At 45.1% G+C, this 23,377-nt stretch overlaps 1 protein-coding gene and 1 long non-coding RNA gene across 6 annotated transcripts in view; one reads left to right on the top strand and one right to left on the bottom strand.

The window, feature by feature from the left end:
- The window catches only part of ARHGEF4 (Rho guanine nucleotide exchange factor 4), a 269,889-nt gene that overhangs the window by 104,357 nt on the left and 142,155 nt on the right, over window positions 1–23,377 (top strand). For all 5 annotated transcript variants that reach the window (XR_005020621.1, XM_036858085.1, XM_036858084.1 and 2 more), the window contains exon 2: window positions 18,961–22,587. Coding sequence is in view for 4 of the 5 variants with exons in the window: in XM_036858085.1 (XP_036713980.1) it covers window positions 18,961–22,587 (3,627 nt within the window). In the remaining variant the exon portion in view is untranslated. The remainder of the gene's footprint in view (window positions 1–18,960; window positions 22,588–23,377) is intronic.
- Window positions 14,025–23,377, bottom strand: part of LOC118898120 — a 65,984-nt gene continuing 56,631 nt past the window's right edge. Inside the window, exons 2-3 of the long non-coding RNA XR_005020622.1 lie at window positions 15,888–16,076; window positions 14,025–14,628 (exon numbers count right to left, since the gene is read on the bottom strand). This is a non-coding gene — a long non-coding RNA (uncharacterized LOC118898120). The remainder of the gene's footprint in view (window positions 14,629–15,887; window positions 16,077–23,377) is intronic.

The raw sequence follows: 23,377 nt of genomic DNA on the forward strand, positions 1-23,377 counted from the left end.
TTTTTGCTATTGTTTCCTTCATTTCTTTTTCATTTATTTCTGCTTTGATTTTTACGATTTCTTTCCTTCTGCTAACTTTGGCTTTTGTTTGTTCTTTCTCTAGTTGCTTTAGGTGTAAGGTTATGTTGTTTATTTGAGATTTTTTTTGTTTTTTGAGGCAGGATTGAATTGCTATAAAATTCCCTCTTAGAATTGCTTTTGCTGCATCCCATAGGTTTTGGATCATCATGTTTCCATTGTCATTTGTTTCAAGGTATTTATTGATTTCCTCTTTGATTTCTTCAGTGATCTCTTTGTTATTTAGTACTGTATTGTTTAGCCTCCATGTGTTTGTGTTTTTTACAGGTTTCTTCCTGTAATTGATTTCTAATCTCACAGTGTTGTGGTTACAAAACATGCTTGATACGATGTCACCTTTCTTAAATTTACCGAGGCTTCATTTGTGACCCAAGATGTGATCTATCCTGGAGAATGTTCCGTGTGCACTTGAGAAGAAAGTGTATTCTGCTGCTTTGGGGTGGAATGTCCTTTAATATCTATAATTAAGTCTACCTGGTCTATTGTGTCATTTAAAGCTTGTGTTTCCTTATTTATTCACTGTCTGGATGATCTGTCCATTGGTGTAAGTGGGCAGTTAAAGTTCCCCACTATTATTGTGTTACTGTTGATTTCCCCTTTTATGGCTGTAACATTTGCCTTATCTATTGAGGTGCTCCTATGCTGGGTGCATAAACGTTTATAATTGTTATATTTTCTTCTTTGATCAATCCCTTGATCATTATGTAGTGTCCTTCCTGGTCTCTTATAACAGTCTTTATTTTAAAGTCTATCATATCTGATATGAGTATTGCTATTCCAGCTGTCTTTTGATTTCCATTTGCATGGAATATCTTTTTCCATCCCCGCATTTTCAGTCTGTATGTTTCCCTAGGTCTGAAGTGGGTCTCTTGTAGACAGCATATATATGGGTCTTGTTTTTGTATTCATTCAGCCAGTCTGTGTCTTTTGGTTGGATCATTTAATCCATTTACATTTAAGGTAATTATCAATATGTATGTTCCTATTACCATTTTCTTAATTGTTTTGGGTTTGTTTTTGTGAGTCTCTTTCTTCTCTTGTGTTTCTCACCTAGAGAATTTCCTTTAGCCTTTGTTGTAAAGCGGGTTTGGTGTTGCTGAATTCTCTTAACTTTTTTTTTTTTTTTTAAATCTTAGGTATTTTTATTCTTTTTTTTTTTTCACACACACACACTGTATTTTATTTTTACAAGAGATAAATAGACTGACACCAAGCATTGTACATGGATGACCACAACAAAAGCAACAATGATTGCAATTACCAAACATGAAACACACTCATACTATGTCATAATATTGACATTCAGTCCAGTAATCCTCCACTGTAACAGCTCCTTTACTTTGCAGTGAAAATTGATTTGTATATTCTTTGCCTCTGAGTCCTTGTGGGATTTTTTTTTTTTTAATTCAGACAGAAAGTCACAAAAATTATACTCATCCTCATCAGTTCACTCAGTCCCATGTAATTAATTTTTTTTTTCATCTTGATCTTTTGTTAGCACTTTTATGAGTTCATCAGTTTTTCATTAGAGTTCTGAAAATGCTTATTCATTCAGTTCAGCAGTACAGTCAGTTACCAGAAACCTGTACTTGTCAGAGTCTTTTCCATGACTTTCTTGAAGATGAAACCCTTTTATAGGAACATATTTGCAAAATCATCAGAGTACACCCAGAACTGTCTGTAAATGACAAAAGACTTAAAAATGACCACGGTTAAAGATTTGATGAAAGTTCATAATAATGCAGTTGACAAGAAAATTAGTTATTTCTGAGATATACATTTTAAAGTAATAACTAGGATTATGACTTATAACATTATACCAGAACATATAAGATTTTTAGAAATTTCATGTAATGTCTGAAACATTTATATTAACATATTTCCATACATATTTCCATACAAATACAAATATAAGATTTTTAGAAATTTCATGTAATGTCTGAAACATTTATATTAACATATTTCCATACAAATAGCCCAAGGAAAGTTTAGTATTAGTTGTTTTGTTTGTTTTTTTATACTGCAGGTTCTTATTAGGCATCAATTTTATACACATCAGTGTATACATTTCAATCCCAATCGCCCAATTCTCTTAACTTTTGCTTGTCTGTGAAGCTTTTGATTTCTCTGTCAAATCTGAATGAGATCCTTGCTGGGTAGAATAATCTTGGTTGTAGATTTTTCCCTTTCATCACTTTAAATATATCCCGCCATTCTCTTCTATCCTGCAGTTTCTGCTGATAAATCAGCTGATAACCTTATGGGGATGCCCTTATACGTTATTTGTTGCTTTTCCCTTGCTGCTTTTAATATTTTTTCTTTGAATTTAATTTTTGTTAGTTTGATTAATATGTGTCTTGGCTTGTTTCTCCTTGGGTTTATCCTGTATGGGACTCTCTGCGCTTCCTGGAGTTGGGTGGTTACTTCCTTTCCCATGTTAGGGAATTTTTCAACTATAATCTCTTCAAATATTTTTCAGACCCTTTCTCTTCTTCTTCTTCTTCTGGGACCTCTATCATTAGAATGTTGGTGTATTTAATGTTGTTCCAGAGGTCTCTGAGACTGTCTTCAATTCTCTTCATTCTCTTTGCTTTATTCTTCTCCTTGGCAGTTATTTCCACCATTCTATCTTCCAGCTCACTTGTTCGTTCTTCTGCTTCAGTTATTCTGCTATTGATTCCTTCTAGAGTATTTTTCATTTCAGTTATTGTATTGTTCATCACTGTTTGTTCTTTAGTTCTTCTAGGTCCTTGTTAAACATTTCTTGTATTTTCTTGATCTGTGCCTCCATTCTATTTCCGAGATTTTGGATCATCTTTACTATCATTACTCTGAATTCTTTTTCAGGTAGATTGCCTATTTCCTCTTCATTGATTTGGTCTTGTAGGTTTTTACCTTGCTCTTTTATCTGTAACATATTTTTTTGTCATCTTTTTTTTTTAATGGGTGAGGCTGTGTTCCTCTCTTGCTCTTTGTTTGTCCTGAGGTGTCCAGCACTGGATTTTTCAGGCAGTTGGGTGGAGCCAGGTGTTAGTGCCAAGATGAGGACCTCTGGGAGAGCTCAGACCAATTAATATTCCCCGGGGCCTGAAGTTCTCTGTTAGTCCAGTGGCTTGGACTCGTTGTTCCCACCACAGGAGCTCAGGCCCAACCCCTGGCCTGGGAACCAAGACCCCACAAGCCACGCAGCATGGCAAAGAAAAAAAAAAAAAAAAGAAAGCAACGAACAGAAAAGTGCAGAACCACAACAAAGAATAAAATGTGAAGTAAAATTGGAAAAATTTTTAAATATATTAGAAAACATAACAATAAAAATGAAACAACAGCAAAACAAAACAGAACCACAACAGCAAAAAAAAAATAATATGAATATAAATAAATAAAAACACAATCGAATAAAAGATAAAATTAAAAGATAAGAATAAAAAAATTTTTTTAAATTGAAAACTTCCCTGTGCCTCCTCTATCAGTGTCCTTGTCCCCACAGTGAGCCACAGCCAACCCCCACCTCCCCAGTAGGGCTCCACGACCTCTAGGTAGGTCTCTGGACCTACTGTGTCAGCTCCACCTCTGCGTGTGCTCCTCTCACCAGCATCTGTTCCTGAAGCCGGCCCGGAGCACATGTGCCCATGCAGGCCAGCTGGGGCGCAGGCCTCCATAGGCGTGCCCACAGAGGCCAGCACAGCTGAAAGAGGCCTTGGAGGGGGGGCTGCGTTCATTCAGCCTGGACCTGCATGGCCAGAGGTGGCTTTGATGGGGAGCAGTGCTCAGGCCCACCAAAACCCACTTGGCCCACGGAGGCCTTGTGGGGGGCAGTACTCAGGTCCTCCAGGACCCACGCGGCCAGAAGAGTCCACGGCAGGGGCAGGACTCAGACCCAGGCCTCGCATGGCCAGAAGAGGCTTTGGCAGTGGCAGGGTTCAGGTGGGACCCATGTGGCTGGAGGAGGCTCGGGGGGGCCTCAGGCTTGGGACCTGTGTGGGCAGAAGAGGCCTTGGTGGTGGGGCTCAGGCCCGAGACCCACACAGCTGGAAGAGGCCTTGGTGGGGGGGCTTAGGCCTGGGAACCTCGTGGCCTGTGGGGGCCCCAGGGTGGGGTTCAGGCCCGGGACTCTAGCAGGCTTGCCAGGGCCCAAGTGGGCAGGGGTGACACTGGCCTCATTCCCCTCCAATCCCCCAGTCCCCCAAAGGTCCCTCTCCATGCGTGCTGATACCCTCACCATGAGTGGGCCCCTCTGAGCATAGGAACCTCTCCTCTCCCCCAGTCCCCACTCAAGGGCGCTGGTCCCGTCCAACCTCCACTTTTCTTCCCCCGCGCCTTCCCTCCCACATCCTACCTGGTCACACAGGGATTACTCCCATCCCCTTAGGTGTCCGAGGTCCCCCGTCAGCACCTAGCAGGTACCCTACTTGTGAAGAGGCATGAACTCCACATCCTCCTACTCTGCCGTCTTCAGGAAGAGCCTCATGTTAAGAGACTCTTGATCCTATTTAAATCTCTTTTAGCAAGCATTTGCCCTATTTAGGTTTTTTTTTTAATTAATTAATTTATTTATTTATTTATTTTTTTATTTTTTTGGCTGTGTTGGGTCTTCGTTGCTCTGCACAGGCTTTCTCTAGTTGCAGTGAGTGGGGTCTACTCTTCCTTGTGGTGCACGGGCTTCTCATTGCAGTGGCTTCTCTTGTAGCGGAGCACAGGCTCTAGGCACACAGCCTTCAGTAGTTGCAGCACGTGGGCTCAATAGTTGTGGCTTGTGGGCTCTAGAGCACAGGCTCAGCAGTTGTGGCACACGGGCTTAGTTGCTGCGTGGCATATGGGATCTTCCTGGACCAGGGCTTGAACTCATGTCCCCTGCATTGGCAGGTGGGTTCTTGTTTTTTTTAGAGGACTGGTTCCAGGCATCCCTGTCACCTAGTCCTGTTGATTTTTTTTTTAATTAATTAATTTATTTATTTTTGGCTGTGTTTGGTCTTCGTTTCTGTGCCAGGGCTTTCTCTAGTTGCAGCGAGTGGGGGCCACTCTTCATCGCGGTGCGCTGGCCTCTCACTATCGCGGCCTCTCTTGTTGCGGAGCACAGGCTCCAGACGCGCAGGCTCAGTAATTGTGGCTCACGGGCCTAGTTGCTCCGTGGCATGTGGGATCTTCCCAGACCAGGGCTCGAACCCGTGTCCCCCGCATTGGCAGGCAGACTCTCAACCACTGCGCCACCAGGGAAGCCCCGGCAGGTGGGTTCTTAACCAGTGCACCACAAGGGAAGCCCCCTGCCCTGTTTAGATTCAGTATGTAGGTCTGGCCTATTTTATTGGCTGCAGTTCCAATGACAGTTTAGTTTTCTGAGCTTTTGCAATGCTATTCTGATTTGCTTCATTCTTCTGCTTGAGCTCTCCCTTGATCCCTATTAGTGCTGTCTGCAAGGTCCAGAAATGGCTGCCCTGGGCTTCCTGGCATTGTTAGGTGAGTGTGGGAATCCCAACCCACAGAACAGAGAGCACTTCCCCTGGCTGTTCTCCAGCTACCCAGTGCCAGTGGGCTTCTCACTCTATCTCTGTCATTGCCATTGGTAGAAAGAAGTGCCTACCTGGGACATCTTCTGCCACTGGGAAGGGCTGAAGCCATGGGGTCTGGGAGGTTCTCTGCTGTTGGGTGGAGGACTGGGAGATACCAGTGCTGTGTTGCTTTCTGGTGCTGGGTAGAGGACCAGAAGACACCAGGACTGTTGACACCACTCACTTGTGCAGGCAGAGGGTACACCTGCTCCTGGCAGTTGTGTGGCAGGGGGTGGTTCGGCTTGCCCAGGTTCTGCTGTTGACAGATTGGCCTGTTCTTGCTGATAGTTGAGGGATGGGGAGGTCATGGCTTGGCATACCCGGGATCTTTTGTGGCTACTGTTGTAGGCGTCAGGACACTGCTGCCACTGGGGATAGATTTTCCTGCTAAGGCCCTGCTGGGCTTTCCCTTCCTGGAACTTTGGACAGAGAGTGTTCTGTGTTTTCTTAGATTCTGGATTTTTCTATTTGGCATCCATTAATTATAGGAACAAACTAATGGCCAAAGTTGTATACACCTTCCCTAAGATCCAGAGCCCATGCTCTGAACCACCTCCTTATCAAACTCTCACACACTAAGCCAATATTCTCCCTGCCCTAAATCACCCCAGGGCCAACCACTATCCCAGAGCCTGCTGTAATTATTCAAACTTGCCTGTCCTAAGCTGTTTATTTTGTCCTTTCTCTCAGAAACCTCAATAAAGGCTCTAGCCTAGGCTTTCCCCTTGCTCCTTCTGCCTCCTGACCAACACTGGTGGTTTCCCCATGTGGCTCTCTGTGGCATGGCACGCCTCTTTCTCTTGGAAGCTGTCCATAATCTAAATCTTCTTTCAATGGCACTAGCCTCTCCGTGTCATCACTCAGTCACCTCCATAAACATACAAATGAAGCAGAGCAAACTTTTCTCCCTTCTCTTCCTTCATCCTTCTCTCCTCCTCCCCATCTCCCTCCCTCCTTTCTTTCCTTCCTTTCTTTCTGCCTGTTGATGGTTCCAGGTTCCCAGCCCAGAATATTTGGGAGATAAAAAGAAAACTCAGGAACAAACTCTAGACCTTACTTAAACCTTGTGACTTAGCAGACCTCCTTTGGCACTACTCTGGCAGGGGGTGGAGAGTTCCACCTCATTACTGCCAGGTGGGGTTGGGAGTCTTGATTCCCCACTGATGAGATCAAAGCTGTCACTTGAAGAGAAACAAGCACTATACACTCTTGAGGTGACACCTATAGCTATGAATACTGGAAATCAATCAGTATGCAAATATCGATTGAGATTATTCTGCATATCAGGACTTGCAACTAAGCACTATGGGGAAGGTAGAAGGCCCTTTCTACTGGAGCTGAAGGTGTGTTTGAATTATTAACAGAATTACCTATAATTCATATTACATGAAAGGAATCAAATTGTTTCCAAATATTTTTAAATTATAAAATGGTAATGTAACCAACTTGATGTGACAATTCTGAAGAAGAAATAATTTTGACTGTAACAAAAATGTTGTTTCTTTGGTATGTTTCATTTCAGGGTTTTTTTGTTTGTTTGTTTGTATTTTTTAAATGACTTATATAATACATAAAATTCTAGCCTGCATTATTATATATTTCCTCTACTATTCAATAGCCTTTATGAATTAAATTTTTATGGCTGTGTAATTTTCCATTGAGTACATATTGTTTAATTTGATTAACCATTTTCCTATTGTTGAACACAAGTTATTTCCCTTTTTAAATCTTCCAAATAGCACTTCCATGAACATGTCGCATTGCAGAATCTTTCCTTAAGGTGGAATCTCTCAAGTGAGATTACTCAGTCAAAGTATGACCCTTTTGATCGCTCCTTACACATAATTTTAGTATTCATTGTAGATACTCCCTGATGCAACTCTTACTGGTGCTGTAATGGTGATTTTCTATTTTCCCCATTCCTTCCACATTTATTAATTGGAATATTTCTGCAAGGAAGAGCTTGCTTTTCTCCCCTGATTTTTATTTATTCAGTCACTTATTCACATCAATATGGGCTTATGGGTAATTATTCTATCCTTTGGGTTATAATTCAATAATATGGTTATTTATTTTGTTACTCAGATTGTTCCAAATTGGGGAGAATTGGCTTCTTAATAATAGCAATATTACTTAATATTAAGTAATTACATTAAGTAATATTAAATCTTGAAATCTATAAACACCATATTGTCTTTATTTATTTAGGTCTTCTTTGATTTCTTTCACCACCATGCTGATGAAATACCAGTATATAGATCCTGAATGTATTTCATTAGATTTATACCTCGGGATATAATTTTTGGCTACTATTGTAAATGCAGTTTTTTAATTTCAAATTCTAATTGCTCACCCCTAGTGTATAGAAATGCAATTTATTTTGTTTCTTGATCTTATATCTTACCACCTTGCTGAACTCACCTATTAATTCTAGGAGGTTTCTTTTTTAATTTCTTTGGGATTTTCTATATAGAAAATTACACATAGACTGTTCAGTTTCTTCCGTTTTAATCTGCATTCTTCTTATTTCTTTTTATTGTCCTTTTACACTGGCTAAGACTTCAACATTCAGTGTTGACTAGGTGTGGTGAGAGAACACATCCTGCCTTGCTGAGGTCTTAGGGAGAAAGCACTCAGGTTTTAACGCTAAGTATGATGTTTTTTGTAGTTAACTTTTATCCGGTTAAGAACGTTCTCTTCTATTCCTGGTTTGCACTCTCCATTCCTTTGTGTAGATCCAGGTTTCAGTCTGCTATCATATTCCATCTGCCTGAAGAACTTTTACCATTGCTTATACAGTGCGTCTGCTGGAAATTAATTCCCTTGGTTTCAGTTAGTCTGAGAAAGTCTTTCTTATTCATATTTGAAAGATTCTTTTACTGAATATATTTTTTTCTTTCAGCTGATTAAAGATGTCACTCCATTGTCTCCTGGCTTGCATGGTTTCTGATAAAATTTTTGCTCTAATGCTTCTCTTTTTTTTTCTCTATGTATTGTTTCTTTTTACTTTAGCTGTTTTCAAAATTTTCTCTTTGTCTTTTGTTTTCAGCAGTTTGAGCATGATATGCCAAAGTGTGAACTTTTTTTCTTTTGTGTTTATCCTTTTTGAACTGTATGGATCTGTGGTTTTAATACCTGTGGCTAATAAGGGGAAATTATTGGACTTACTGCTTCAAGTATTTCTTCTGCCCTATTCTCTCTCTCTCTTCTCCTTCTAAGATTCCAATTATGCCTATGTTAGATCATTTGATACTGGCCTTGAATGTCTGGGTTTCCTCTCTCCCTGCAGATGCCTGTCTTTCTGCATATTTTGGGACCAGTAGTTTGCTCTGCAACCTCAGCTCTGTGATGGCTGCAAAATAGTTATGAATGTGAGACTAATTTGGCTTTTTCATTATAAGGGTGGAGCGATGCTCCTTTGAACTCACTTTCATATCAGGGCAGAAGGTGCAGTCAGAATGCAGTTTTTAAAATGCTAATCTGTTCGTGTGCCTCCCTTTACAAATGAGGATGTTTAGGTGCAGAAAGAGGATGTAAGCCACCTACAGTCACCCAGGAGGCCAGTGGCAATACTTTGTCACAACTGCAAATTCTCAACACAAGGAGAGTCACTGATTTTTTTTTTGACCTCTCAAAGTTGTGATTAAATGCCCACTTCCCACTGGGGAGGGAATCTGGGCTACTTTCTCACAACTTGGGTTACTCAGTGGTGCAAGGGTTTGGGGGCCCACCCGTCCTTGAGACACCAGAGCATAATAGAGAAGAAAACTGAATGACTATGGTAACTTTCTGACTGGCCTCACAGCAGCCAAGGTGACTTTAAAGATACTCCCCATCATGTTACTCCCTGTTTTAAACTCTTTATTGGCTTCCTCTTTGAACTCAGAACAAAATCCAACTCCTCAACCCACCTACAAGTCCCACAGTACCAGCCTTTGCCTCTTTTTCCCCTCAGCACGAGGTCACAGTGGCCCACTCTTTTGGTTCCCTCTATCTGAGGTCTCTGGACCTCAGAGTCTTCACACAGGCCTGTCCCCCAGCCTGGAATGTTCTCCTCCCCACCCATTCCCAGGGCTGGCCCTGCTCAGCTTAATCGTTAAGCATGACTCTGCTTAATCACCTCCTGCAGAGCCCTTCCCTAACCTCTTGGGCTTTCTCGCTTCCTAGCCCTCCTCTCAATTTGTAGTTACACATGCGTGTGTCCTTGTTTGGTGTTTGTGTGTGTCATGGGGGCAGTGACGAGGTCTGCTTGGTTCCCTGGGCACCTCCAGCCTTTGATATTATTAAATGACACTGATGAGTGCAATGCAATGTGTTAAATGATAAGACAGAGGTGTGGTAGCAAAGATGAGCGCAGGGTAGCAAAGATTTGACTTAGAAAAAATGGAGAGCCCTGAGGACCAGTGTTTGCGACTCTGCCCCACGGTGGCCTTACTCACTCATCCACTCCCCATTTCACACTTCTCCCCCTGGTGCCCCTGAAACGCCATCACTCACATCGCAGCTCAAACGTACACCGTTTGAGACCCTCCTCGCCCTGAAATTACTCATTTTCCTATGTGTGGACAGTTCTTGTTTGTACCATTTTACCCTTGCTAGTTGTGTAGTGCTTGTTCCCTTGTTAGTTCACAGCTGCTCTGATAGGAGGGGCTTTGTTTTGTGTGTCTTTTATTGGTGCAGTTTCTGGCCCGTAGTAGTTCCTAGTAAATGGCAACTTCTTAAGCGACCCTGAATCCAGAATTTGGCAAATGCACCCGTGCTCTCCCAGAAAAATCAGACAAAGCAGCAGGTAACTACAGGACCTTTGAAAATAGTTTCTGGTGTATGTGGAAATCCAGCCTGAGAGTACAGAATTGGGGCTAGTTAAGGGGAAAGGCCAATTGGGATTCTAGAAATATTCTTAAATAAACATAACAGTAATACTCCCAGGATCATATTGTAACTCATATTGACTGCCTGAAAGGACTTCCAGGTAGAAGTCCTGTCACCTTGTCTAACAAATGGGTGAGAAGTATGTACTTTAGGTGCAATGAGGTAGAAACTGCCTGAGTCCTTGGACAGTGTAGGGAATAATACATCCTCCTTGGAACCTTGTCAGTGTGAATAATTGACCTGGAAACCCACATCTTTCAGAGAGTGAAAGGTAAACCTGATTAGCTCAGGTTCAAATGTCAGACTTTTGTGAGGAGTGAGGTTTGCTAAGTGAGCGAATGTGACTGTGGGTAATACGGAAACTTGCTCCGAAACTAAGGCAAGAAAAAAACTTCTGGGTACCTCTGACCTCCTCAACTTTCCTCTGGTTCTGCTTTAGCCTCTCCCCACCCCACACCGTGTAACTGTCACTGCCTTCTGTTTCCTTATTCACCTGACAAAACATTTACTGGAAAAATCTTACCATTCGTGTGCCATGCCCTGAACTATGCCCTGGAGGGATCACGGTGCCTCCTGAACCACCAGAAGATGACCTCGAGGAGAGTCACCCCTCTCGCCGGAGGCCTCAGAGGAACTGCAGTTTAATTCCAATTATTTGAGTGAGTTTCCTAAAGAAAACAAAAAATCAAACAAACAAAACCCACAAAAACAGCAACAACAAAAAACTTCTCTACTCAAGTAGAATAATACAATATTTCATTTCTGTATTAAAATATTCTCACACAAATTGGAAAACTCAAAACAAGAAGATACTGTATCTGTTGGCGCAGTTCTAGTGCACACAATAATGGGAAGATGTGCATGTAAATCTGAATGTACCTTTGAATATCACATTTGGGAAAATGTCCTGTGGATATAAAATGCTTATATGCTCACAGCCACAGAGTTAGAATAATCATCGTTGCAGTGGTGATTCTGTATAGTTCTACATTTCTCCAATATTTTCTTTGTGTTTACTCTGTACCAAGCTTCTGCTAGATACTATGGGGGATAACAAGACATACGATAGCAGGATATATAATTTCTGTCCCCAAGGTATTTGTGAGCAAGCTGATGTGACGAGAACTGACAGAATGGGGTGTTTAGTCTCCATGTTTAACATGAGGTGGTCAATATATCTTAGAGTTTAGGAGAATATTTAGAATTTTCAGAGGGCTCTGATATCCTTACTTCATCTTCCCCAAAATCTAGTAAGATAAGCACACTTGGTGTTGTGGAGCCATTGACAGAAATGTAGACTAAGGCAAGAGAGAAAAACAGACCTGTAACCCACTCTCTGCCCCTAGAGAAGCCCAGGTCCTTTTTCTGGAAGGCGTCATGGTTACATGTTACACAGGCCTCCTGTTCATGCCGCATTGCTACACACTAGCACTGTCAGACAATCACTTGGGCCACAATCAAGGTGTCAGCAGGGCCATGCTCTTTCCTGGAGGCTCTAGGGGGGAAATTTTCATTTCCTTTTTGTTGTGATAACATTTGAGATCTAATCTCTCAGGGGAGAATCTGTTTACTTGCTTTTTCCAGCTTCTGGAGGCTGCCCACATTCCTTGGTTTGTAGCCCCTCCTTGGATCACTCTGATTTCTGCTTCCCTCATCACATCTCCTTCCCTGACTCTCCTGCCTCAGTGTTTCTCTTATAAGGATTCTTGTGATTACATGGGGCCCACCCAGATAATCCAGGATAATCGCCTCAAGATTTTTAACATAATCATATCTGCAAAGTCCCTCTTGCCCTAGATATTCATAGGCTCCAGAAGAGATTAGAACATGGACATCCTTCAGTGAAAAGGGGCATTATTCTGTCTACCACAGTCTAGAAGAAATGACAGGAAAAAGTTAGTGACTTTACGTTGCAAAGTTTTTAAAATTAGACACACACAAAAAACATGATCTGAAAAAAAGGAATCCATGAATTGGGTTTCATCAAAATTAAAACCTTTTGCTTTTAAAATTAAAAAAAATGTTAATATAAAGGCAAGCTGCAGGCTGGAAGAAGCTATTTGAAAAACATATATCCAACAAAAGACTTGTATCTAGGATATATAAAGAATTCTTACAACTCAATAAGAACACAACCCAGTTTTTTTTAATGGGCAAAAAATCTGAACTGACACTTCACAGAAAAGATGTACAGATAGAAAAAAGCATACGTAAAGATGCTCAACATCATATGTTATTAGGAAAATGCAAATTAAGACCACAATGAGATACTGCTTCACACATACTAGGATGGCTAAAATTAACAAAACTGACGCTAGCAGATGTGGGTAAGGGAGAGGAGCATCTGGACTGTCGTATACTGCTGGGGGTGGTGTAAAAGGGGATGGAGAACAGTTTGCAGTTTCTTAAGAAATTAAACATATACCCCTACCATATGGCCCAGTCATTCCGGTCCTCAGTATTGACTCAAGAGAAATGAAAGCACACGTCTGTACAGACTTGTACAGCGTTATTTGAAAAGCCAAAAACTGGGAACAACTCAAATGTCCCTCAGCAGGTGAGTGGATAAACACATCGTGGTATAGCTATACAACAGAACACTACTTAGCAATAAAACCAGTTATTGACACATGCAACATAGATGAATCTCAAAATAATTGTGCTGAGTGAAAAAAGCTGGACAAAAAATACATACTGTATGATTCCATTTATATGGAATTCTAGAAAATGCAAATTAATCTATAGTAGCAGAAAGCAGATAAAGATTGCCTGGGGATGGAGGGAGATGAGAGGGAGGGATTATAAAGAAGCATGAGGGAACTTTTGGAAGCAAGAGAAATGTTCACTATCTTGCTCGTGGTCATGGTTTCACAGATGTATGATGGTTTCACACAAACTTTGTACACTTGAAATATGTGTGGTTACTTATGTCAATTATACCTCAATAAAGTTGTAAAAAAGATAGTGAAAGGGAGGGAAGAAAGGAAGGGAGAGAAGGAGGAGGGAAGAAAGAAAGGAAGGCAGTGTCAACTTAGAAAAATGCACAACGTGAGGGCTGTGAGTTAAGTTTTATTTGGGGCAAAATGAGGACTATAGCCCGGGAGCAGTTTCTCAGAGTTCTACATTCCTTTAAACATATGCTCTTAAACAAACCATTGTTGAGTTCACATTAAAAAAAAAAAAAAAAAAAAAAGGAAATTCCCAGGGGAAAAAAGGGGCGGGGGTGGAGCTAAAAAGAATGAAGTATGGTGATAGATAGAATCCCAAATAAATGCTCGCTGGTTAAACTCTCTGATTAAGTGATTAAAATATTGGATCTTGAAAACCCAGCTGTATGTTAGTTATGAAAAACACACCTAAGGAACATAGAAAGACTGAAAAAAAAAGAATGGAAAAATATATACTAGGCAAATACTAACCCAAAGAAAGTTGATGTAGGTTTATTAGAGAAGACAGCCTTGAAAGTAGAAACTTTTATTAGGGAAAAAGAGAGTTACTAAGAAATAATAAAAAGAGCCAGAACTTGTTTATGCACCTACTAACATAACACTGAAACGTGTCAACTGAAAGATGACAGAATTAAAAGAGGAAATTGACAAATGCAGCACTACAGCGGGTGATTTCAACGTACTTAATAGCAGATGAAAATCTAGTCAAATTATGAGGATTTGACAAGGATTTAACACTTAACAAGCTTGATGAGCTATTATTAAACCCTGAATGAACAAGTAGCGAATACACGATCTTTTCAAACACCCATGGAACACTTATGAAACAGTGTTACGGAACCAGGTCCGTTTTGCCGTCTACCAGCAAGCCAAAACGCTGAGACGGGAGGTTTGCAGCAGGAGACCGTTTATTCGTTTACTTGCCAGGCAGCCAAGCGTGAAGACGGCAGACCAAATCTCAAATCCGCCTCCCGAAAGCCTCGGGGTATTTACTGGCTAAAGAATACAGCGTGGGCAAAGGTGATTGGAAAAAGGTGTGATAATCGCAGTTCTGTGCAGCCGTAACTAAGCTGCCCGCCTCTGCAGATTCAAAAGGTCACTGAGCGGCCGCTGGAGCAGGCCCCGTAGAAGGGTCGGGGTCCCATGTGGTCTTAACCAGCTCAGCTTCAACTAGACAGCTGAATCTGCAAAACAAGCAGGCAAACATCTTACTGTTTAGGCTTATTGCCACTGGGAGGAAATGCAAGTCTTTTGTAGCAATAACTAAAATGACTTTGATTAATGAAGGCAGATTACAAGTGACATGGATTTAACTAATGATTCCCATGGTTTCAACAGGAGCTTGTACTGTGCCAGAAAGCCAGTTTCAACTAATCTCAAAGAATCTTACAGACCACACTCTCTGATTACAATGTAATTCGATAGAAATCAGAAACAAAAAGATAACAAAAACCTACTTTTAAATAAATTATGGGTCAGAGAGCAAATCATAATGGAAATTAGAAAAACAATAGAACTGCAAGATAATGCAAATACCACCTATTAAAACTAATGGCTTGCAACTGAATTTGTATTTAGAAGGGATATGTCTTGTCATCAAATACTAATATTTTTTAAAGACTGAATGGGAGATGAGGAAGTGTGGAGATAAAATGTAAATTGTATTACTGAGGAGTTTGAAAAGGGAAGAAGATGGGGTGCTTTGGGGGATGGGGGCAGGAATTCTGATGGAGAGAGGCTTGTTGTCGGTGACTGCAGGTGAGGGAAGAAGTAAAAGGAGGGTTGGGGGCAGGGTGCTGGAGCCCATTTGTCAACACCATTCTCAACCCCCTAAGGTATTGTCTGTCACCACCTCACCCCTCTGTGCAAACACCCACTGCTGTGCAGCTCTCTGTTTCTTACAGGAGAAAGTCCAAACACCTTGCCCTAGTGTTTGAAGCCTCATAAAGTTATAGTGATAAGACAATTAGGAAGTGCCAGGCCTGTGACAAAATAAAGAGAGCTTTTCTGCGTAAAAACATTCAAATCTGATCCACCCCTAACCCCCAGAAATAACTCTGAGCTTCAGCAAAAAGAACACTTTTGCCTGTAGATTCAACCCCCAGACCATCCCTTAGGGATAACCTTGAAATTATATGGATTTGTGCTGAGAAATTACGAATTTGAGAATTACTCCTGAAACAACTCAGGGGGGAAAAAAAACCTTTCTTCATAAGATTTAGAATCTAATATTCAACCAAATCAAATGCTTTTTTAAAAAATGTACTCTTCATATTCAGCATTTAAACACTTTAAGGAATATTAAAGCTGGATTTCCAGTGCTCTTGCACAGACTATACCAATTTTGTAATCTGAGAGAGTTTAGAGGGGTCCCCCCCCACCCCATCCCCAACAAAGGCTTTTTATTTTCATTGAAACAGAGTGAGACCTCTTGCCCGAATACCTGGAAGTCAAAGAAAGGCTTGACTCTCATCAAGACCCAGGGAGGGAGTACAGTTCCTTTAACTGGCAGTGTCCTGGGTCACGATGCTGAGCAGGGGGTGGGGTCAGGAGTGAGACCTCTGACATCTTGGCGTAGTCAATGTCCAGATCATTGGTCATTTGGAATTTGGGACTCTGGAATTCTCTAGGCCTGAAACGTGAATATTGATGCCAATATGAGTCTGTGAGGTGACATCAAGCTATGACAGGGCTGAAGAAATGCTCTATGGTCAAGGGGTCCCTTCCCAGTTTAATAACAGGTCGGCGAGGTGAGGGAACGGAGGGGCTCTTGACAGCAGGAGGTACTGAGCAGAAGCCTGTAGCTGACCCCTGCTCCCTTTTCACTGCTCTGCCCACGAAGCACAGACTTGCCATTACACAGGCCTCCATGCTTGCCAAGGCATGTTCACGGCCGGACCTGCTTGGCCTCGCCAAGCCGTGGGAAGCCTGTAGGCCGGAGACTGTTGTTCCTGCCACACAGTGAGGGGCCTGCCACCTGGGAGTTGGACCACGGGAGCACGTGCCTGCAGTGGACTTGGGGGAGACAGGGGCTTCCGTAATTCCTCCCTCCTCTTGGACATCACATGGCCACCACACAGCCCTGCTTTCCAAATGGTTTGACTTCTAACGTTTCCTTTCCTATTCCCAACTCCTTTCTGCTTTGCAACATATTCGAAACTATAGTATCATATTATTTCTGATTTTCTGAATCTACCTTGTAGCTTAAATACCTCACACATCACATGCTTTGGTGTTTGTCTGCTTTTCTCCTCTTAGGTAAAGAGGATTAAAAGCAATTTTATTTTGAGAAACCTCTAATGACAAGTCCTCAGAATCTGTGCTTGGGAAGGGCTGGTTGAGTGAACGGCTTCTGTACCAAGTTTGTGCGAAGGAGCCTTAGCTAGACGTAGGGCCAAGTGGATCGTCCTACTCTGGGCCTGGGGAATCTTTGGAGTGTCTGAGAACTGAATGCTGGGTACAGCATGATCACAAAGTTCAAGGTGTTGTTGTATGTATAATACATGCTATAACCATGATACATGGATGAATCTCTAGAATATCATGCTGAGAGAAAGAAGCCAGGCCCCAAAGAATACATACTGCATATTCTGGTCATCTGAAACTAGAAAAGGCAAATCTAGACTGTGTGGCAGAAACAGGGCACAGGGAGGAAGAGGGGAGATTGATCTCTGGTGGCCTCGGCCTGCAGAGGTTGAAGCAGGCTTTCTGTTCCCGGCCAGAGTTTGAGGTCAGGCAGCAGCTGTGAGAGCGCTGAATCCCAGCCACTAGACCACCAGGGACCAGTAACCAGTGACAAGGCCCTGGCCTGTCAGCTGTGTAGAAATGAATTTCCACATAGAGGCGGAAAGTAGTGAAGCAAGTGAAGTGTTTATTAGGAGGAAAAAGAGTACGTGTGGATAGACACACGGGCGGGCTCAGAGAGAAAGTCACGCCCTCGTGGTAGTTTGAATCACTTTTATGGGGCATTTCTTCCAGGTTTCCCTTGGCCAGTCATCTTGCTTTGCCTGATTCTGAGTCTGTATTTGGTACATCTCAGGGTCCTCCCATGAGTGTGGGCACATCTCTTAGCCAAGGTGGATTCTAGCGAAGAGGCCTGTGGGAAGGTTGACGTCACCTACTATGGGGCGGCACCCCCTCCCTTTTTGACCCCCAAGGAGCCTTTCTGCACACGTGTAGTCGGGAAGGTCTCTTTGACTTTGAGAACGAGGAATATGTGGGTTTTTTTCTCTCTTATCTGGGCGGGGCCCAGCCTCCTCTCTCGCTCCTGCTGTTACGGAGTTTCTGTCCACAGGGAAGAAACTTCAGCTGTTCAGCCTGGGGCCCATCTATCTCCTGCCTCAAGACGAGGAGTGACTGGGGAGGGTCAGGGACTTCTTTGGGAAAAGGAAATAGGATTTTTATCATGGTGGTAGTTACATGGGTGTATACATTTGTCAGAACGCTCAGAACTGTACACTTTTTCTATTTTTATTTTTTGGCTGCATCGGGTCTTAGTTGCAGCACGCGGGACCTCCGTTGAGGCATGTGGGATCTTTTTCGTTGCAGTGCACAGGCTCTTTGTTGCAGCACGCGGGCTTCTCTCTAGTTGTGGCCTGCGGTTTTCTCTCCTCTAGTTGTGGCACGCGGGCTCCAGATCATGTGGGCACGCAGGCTCTTCAGTTGAGGTGCGCAAGCTCAGTAGTTGTGGCGCATGGGCTTAGTTGCCCTGTGGCATGTGGGATCTTAGTTCCCTGACCAGGAATCGAACCCATGTCCCCTGCATTGTAAGGCAGATTCTTTACCACTGGACCACCAGGGAAGTCCCCAGATCTATACACTTTAAATGGATGCATATAAATGATATTATAACAAGTTGATTGAAAAATGTGTAATGAGAGAAGGAAACTCTGCAAATACTTGCACAAGTCCTCTACTTCTCCTCCTATTCTCAAAGCTGTCTTAGGCATTTATAACATCCCAAAATATGATTGCAATTTCAATAATTCTTGAGTGTGGGTTTTTTTCTTTCTTTCTTTCTTTTGGCTGCAGCAAACCTAACTCAGAAAACACTTCTAAGTGTAAGAGCCTTGACTTTAATTGGTTACATAACAACAAACAGAACACAAAGCAAACATATATTCATTTGCTCTTTCTTGCTGAAAACATTAGGCACAGATATGCTTCTCACCATGACTCAGACAACAGTTCATACTTAAACTGCACATGCTTATTCCGCCTATTCTGATTTTTAATAGGGTTGCTTTAACTATGTGCTACACTTTCTCCCTACTGTTTGGGTTTGGCTCCATCTCTTCTTTTCTGTTCTAATAAAAGGTAGCCCTTCATATTTACTGCTCTCTTCCTACAGGCGGTGACTGTACAAGACCACAGGGGGTCTTCCGGTTTTTCTCTTCACATGGGGAACAAATGAAACATTTCTAAACCTTCTTCCTTCTGACAAAGGCAGGTGCAGTGTACATGTGTGCAGATGTCCTCAGGCCTTGTCTGTGACTCCTCTCTTCTTGCCCTTCCAGACTCCAGAGCCAAGTGTACACCTGCCAGGTGAAGGTGCGATTGAAGACAAGGAGCTCCCCCCTTCTCCTGCAGAACCAGAGGAACAGGGATGGAGTCGGGAAACAGACCACGATGATTTTGAGACACTGTCCCACCAGAGTGAAAGTCAATCAGACACAAAAACTGACCCCTTTGAAAGTGCTTCCGACACAGAGTCCCTGCCTGGTGACCTCCTAGGGGTAATCTGCCTCACTCCAGATGGTACCTCTGAGGACAGAGAAGCACGCAGGGGATGCCGTGACACCCCAGCATCCGGAACCCTTCAGGAGCAGCATTCAGCTGGTGTCCCTGGACTTGACCCAAAGGAGGAATTAGATCTGTACCTTGACTTCAAGGAAGAGCCCTGCAAAAGTGGGGTACGAGCCTTTGCTGCAGTTGCTGGAGAAGTGAGGGCCGTGCACCTTCGGGAGGACGTGGCCAGCCCGGAGCGAGAGTCGCCGCCGGCAGGGACTGCTGACCGCACACGGGGCTGTGCACAGGGGCCCACGGGCAGCTGCGGCCTCCCGCCAGCGAAGGCGGTGACTGGACAAGACCTCCGGGGGTCCTCTGGTTTTTCTCTTCAGAAATCCAGGTCTGAGAGTTATCTGGGCATCCCAGTGGTCTGGCCCTTTCTTCTCTGGTGCTGTGAACAGGGCCGGAGCTGGCCGAATATCCACATCAGGGACAGGGGAACCCAGCTGCCTCTCACAGCCCCTCCGGGAGCCAGGACAGGGAAGGGAAGTACTCCGGGCCCCGCACTGAACACAGCCTTGCTCTGCTCCCAGCCCGGCTTTGATGCCACCTGCCAGCTTCCTTTAGGGACATCATGCCTCCTACATGCCAAGCTTTGCCATAGCGCCCCAGAAAAGACCGATGACAAGGGCAAGGCATTCCCAAGGCACTGCCGCCAGCACACGACGACACTGAACAGGGCCCATTCCATAGCAGAGTTTCCCTTAAGATACTCTGAGAATCCTCTAGGGCAGAACTCTGTGAAGTTTGGGAGCCATCTGAAGGAAGCGACAGAAGCAGAACGGGCTCCAAGAACACAACACCCTCTTTACCCTGTGCCCACCCAACTGTTTCATTTGCTTCCTGCTTCCCAAAGGAAGGCTCCTGGTTTGGAGGATCAGTATGAACCCAGGGCTCTTAGCTGGAAAAGGGCCTCTCAGGACACGCCCTCTGAAAGTCTCTGGCTGGAAAACCAGTCAGGACAGGACTCTAGGTCCTGCCCAGTCTCTTCATGCCTTACTGCGGGGTTGGTGAGCCGCAACGCAGAGGAAGTGCCGGTACCAGCCGAGGGCAAGTTGGGACACGGCCCAGAAAGCAGAACAGAGGAACCCCTAAGCGCTGGCCTGGCACCAAATGCTGAGGACGTGAGTGATAAACAGAAGCACCTTCAGGACATTTCTGTTGAGGCAGGAAACCAAACCAGTAATTACACATCAAAGTATATCCTCAGTGAGAAAAGAAAGCCACCTGCTAGGGCCAAGTTCCCACATCATCCCAGCAATAGCAGGTCACAGGTGTGCAACAAAGGCTGGGGGGTTTGCTCTGGAGTAAGCAATCACTCAGATGCTCCAGAGCCCACCCTGAAATCAAGCACGACAGACACTTCAAAGGAAGCAGAAGACGTGGTGGTTCCAGACCCCAACTTCACGAAAAATGCCTTGCAGGGTGTTTCAGGAGTCGCAGCAGTCACCGTGTCTCACTGCCCCTGGGGTGGTGAGGAGCGTGACCAGGGGCACGAGGGTGGTGCCACACCCTTGGCAGAGGGCCTCCGGCTAGAGCCCAAAGCAGACACGTCTTCTAAGGGCACGCCCATCATTGTAGCTGTTGAGCAGAAAGGGCTGCAGGCCACCAGGAGGAAAGTGGGTCCTCTTCTAGAAACACAGTCCTGTGAGTTTCCGGAGGAGAGACCACGGTCTCCCTGCGGTGCTGGAGCGACCCCACGGGTGGTTTCCCAGGCTGGGAAACCACAAACTTACGGCAATGAGTGTGAGCTGCCGCCGGCAGCCCTCGGACTGCGAGGTGACGACGAGGCTCTTCAGCAGGTGGCCCCAGCCGCAGAGCTTGCGATAGTTCTGAGCCCCCAAGCGGCTTCGGAAGAGACGCCCCCGGGGAGGGAAGAGACGTCTTCCCAAGGGCGCGCTGCAGGGGGTCTGCTGAGCACAGGGGCGCCTGCGGAAGAGAACCCGCCGGGGCCCAGCCAGAGCTCCGGGACCCCGGCGGCCAGGGAGGAAGCTGCTGGGGCGCCCGGGGCCCGGGGCCCCGAGGACACGCTAGGGGTGCGCGCGGCGGAGGGCGGTGCGGACAAGCGGCCCGGCGCCCAAGCCCCTGCCCGCACCCGTGCGCTCCGGCTGCCCGGACCGCCCCGCCGGCTCCGCCAGGCTTCGCGGGAGCCCGGGAAGCGGCTGGCGTTTCCCAAGGTGACCTCCTTACGGAAAGGCAAGCCCTCGGCCGCCGAGAGCCCGGGAGGGGGCTGCCCTGGGGGTTCTAACGGCCTCGAGGAGCTGTGCACGGACAGTCGGCCCCCGGCGGCCAGCGGGCAGAGCGCGTCGGGCCGGGTCGGGACTCCCCGCGGCGTGCACGCCAGCGCCTCTCCCGAGATCGGCTTCCAGGGCGCAGGCCGAGGGCTCGCAGGGCCGACGCACAGGGGCCATGTGGAGACGCGTGGGGACCTCGGTAGCAGAAGACAGTCCTCAGAAAGCTGCGACGCCAAGAGACTCAAAACCCCAGAGAAAAGGCTCAGCGCGAGGTTGGCCTCAGCTCAGAAGACCTTTGCAAATTTTTTTGAGTCAAAAGTTTTAGAAAAAGAGAACACTGGTGAATGTTTTCCAGGTTCTTTCAAGGACCAGAAGAAAAACAGCAGGCTGCACCAGACCTCCTGGCGCACAGTTCTGAAAAGCAAAGATGCTGAAGGCCCCATAAGGCCCTCCTTAGTGAGCCTGGTGCCGGAACCGGAGATCTGGAATCCCCCCAGACCTTCCCCACTAGGCACCAGTAGCCATTGCGCGGAGCAGGCAGAGGACAAGGAGAGCTACTGCGTTTTTAGAGATCACTGGACACTCCCACATTCCCCCATACCTTTGTCATCCAGCCATGTGGTCTCTTCAGATAACAGGAGAAAAAGTGAACCAACTATCAAATGTACAGGCACTCAGGAAGGTGGTAAATACCTACCTTCAGGTAACTTTCCTGAAAAGTCTTGGCCTTTGTCACCCACCCGTCCTGGGAGGCAGCAGGCTGGGATAAGACACACCCTTCCCTCCAGCTCCACCTGTTGCCTGGCATATGGAAGCCAAGGCGTGCCCTGTAAGCCCCTGAGCCCCAAGCCCCAGAGCCCCAGGCCTGGTGCCCAGCGGGTGGATTTCCACTACCCTGGCAGGGGCAGGGCCATCTCAGTGGTTTCTCTTGGAAGCTCCAGCCATGTGGATAGCAGCTCAGAGGCCCCTGGAAGCCCCAAGACCTCCAAGGCCTGGACAAGCCTCCTACTTTCTCTGCAGGCACTAGACCAGGGTGAGCAGAAGAAAGAGAGCGGGAAAAGAGGCCAGCATCCCTGTGGCCTGACCACAGCACCCTCGCTTAAGGACCTTCTTGGGAGTGAGGTGAGTTATCTGTGACTCACACCAACCTGTTCATTCACCTTTTAAGGCACGAGAAGGAGGGGACCACACATGACATTTCCCTAAGTGAGGGGAGAGGAGGAAAAGGAAGGCCAGTCTGCCTTCCATGGAGACCGTCCCACTTACACACATGAATGCCCCACCTGAATCAACCCAGCCAGACCAGTTTCTCGGAATTTGCCAAACTAACAAGTGGGAATTGGCATTTCATTGTAGTTTTGGGTGGTCTCTTTTCTTCCTGTATAATTCAAGCTGTCTGAATTCCCGTTGGTATCAACTGCCTGTTCATAGTCTTTGGCCATTTTGTATCAGGGGATTGAGGCAGGCTTTCTTATGTCAGCCTTCGTTCTTCCCTGCTGTGAAATTTAAAAAAGAAATTTCGCCACGTTGTTTTCTAGTATATTTATGGGTTTATTTTTTAAATGTAAACCTGATCCAGTTGAATTTGTTTCAGTATAAGGAGAGAGATTATTGGTGCTTCTGAAATTCCTAGTAAAAGAAAATGGTCTCTCCCCCAAAGCAAAGGCGTCCACCCACGACGGGGAACAGGGTGGTGGGTCAGGCACAAGAAAGGGTATACAAGCTTGGGATTTCTCACGAGTCAGGCTGCCCTCCGAAGGAGGTAGCTTTGGGGAAATTCCGGAAAGCGTAGTCTTGGGACTGTGGAAGCAAACCTCCGTTTTCCCTGTCCGCTCCTGCAACCATGTGCCCTCGCCCCTTTGCTTCTTTAGACAAATAGGTGTAGTGTCTCCCACGTGCCCAGCGCTGTGCT

Source organism: Balaenoptera musculus, chromosome 7 (assembly GCF_009873245.2).
Source record: "Balaenoptera musculus isolate JJ_BM4_2016_0621 chromosome 7, mBalMus1.pri.v3, whole genome shotgun sequence".
In the NCBI taxonomy this organism is placed as follows: domain Eukaryota; kingdom Metazoa; phylum Chordata; class Mammalia; order Artiodactyla; family Balaenopteridae; genus Balaenoptera; species Balaenoptera musculus.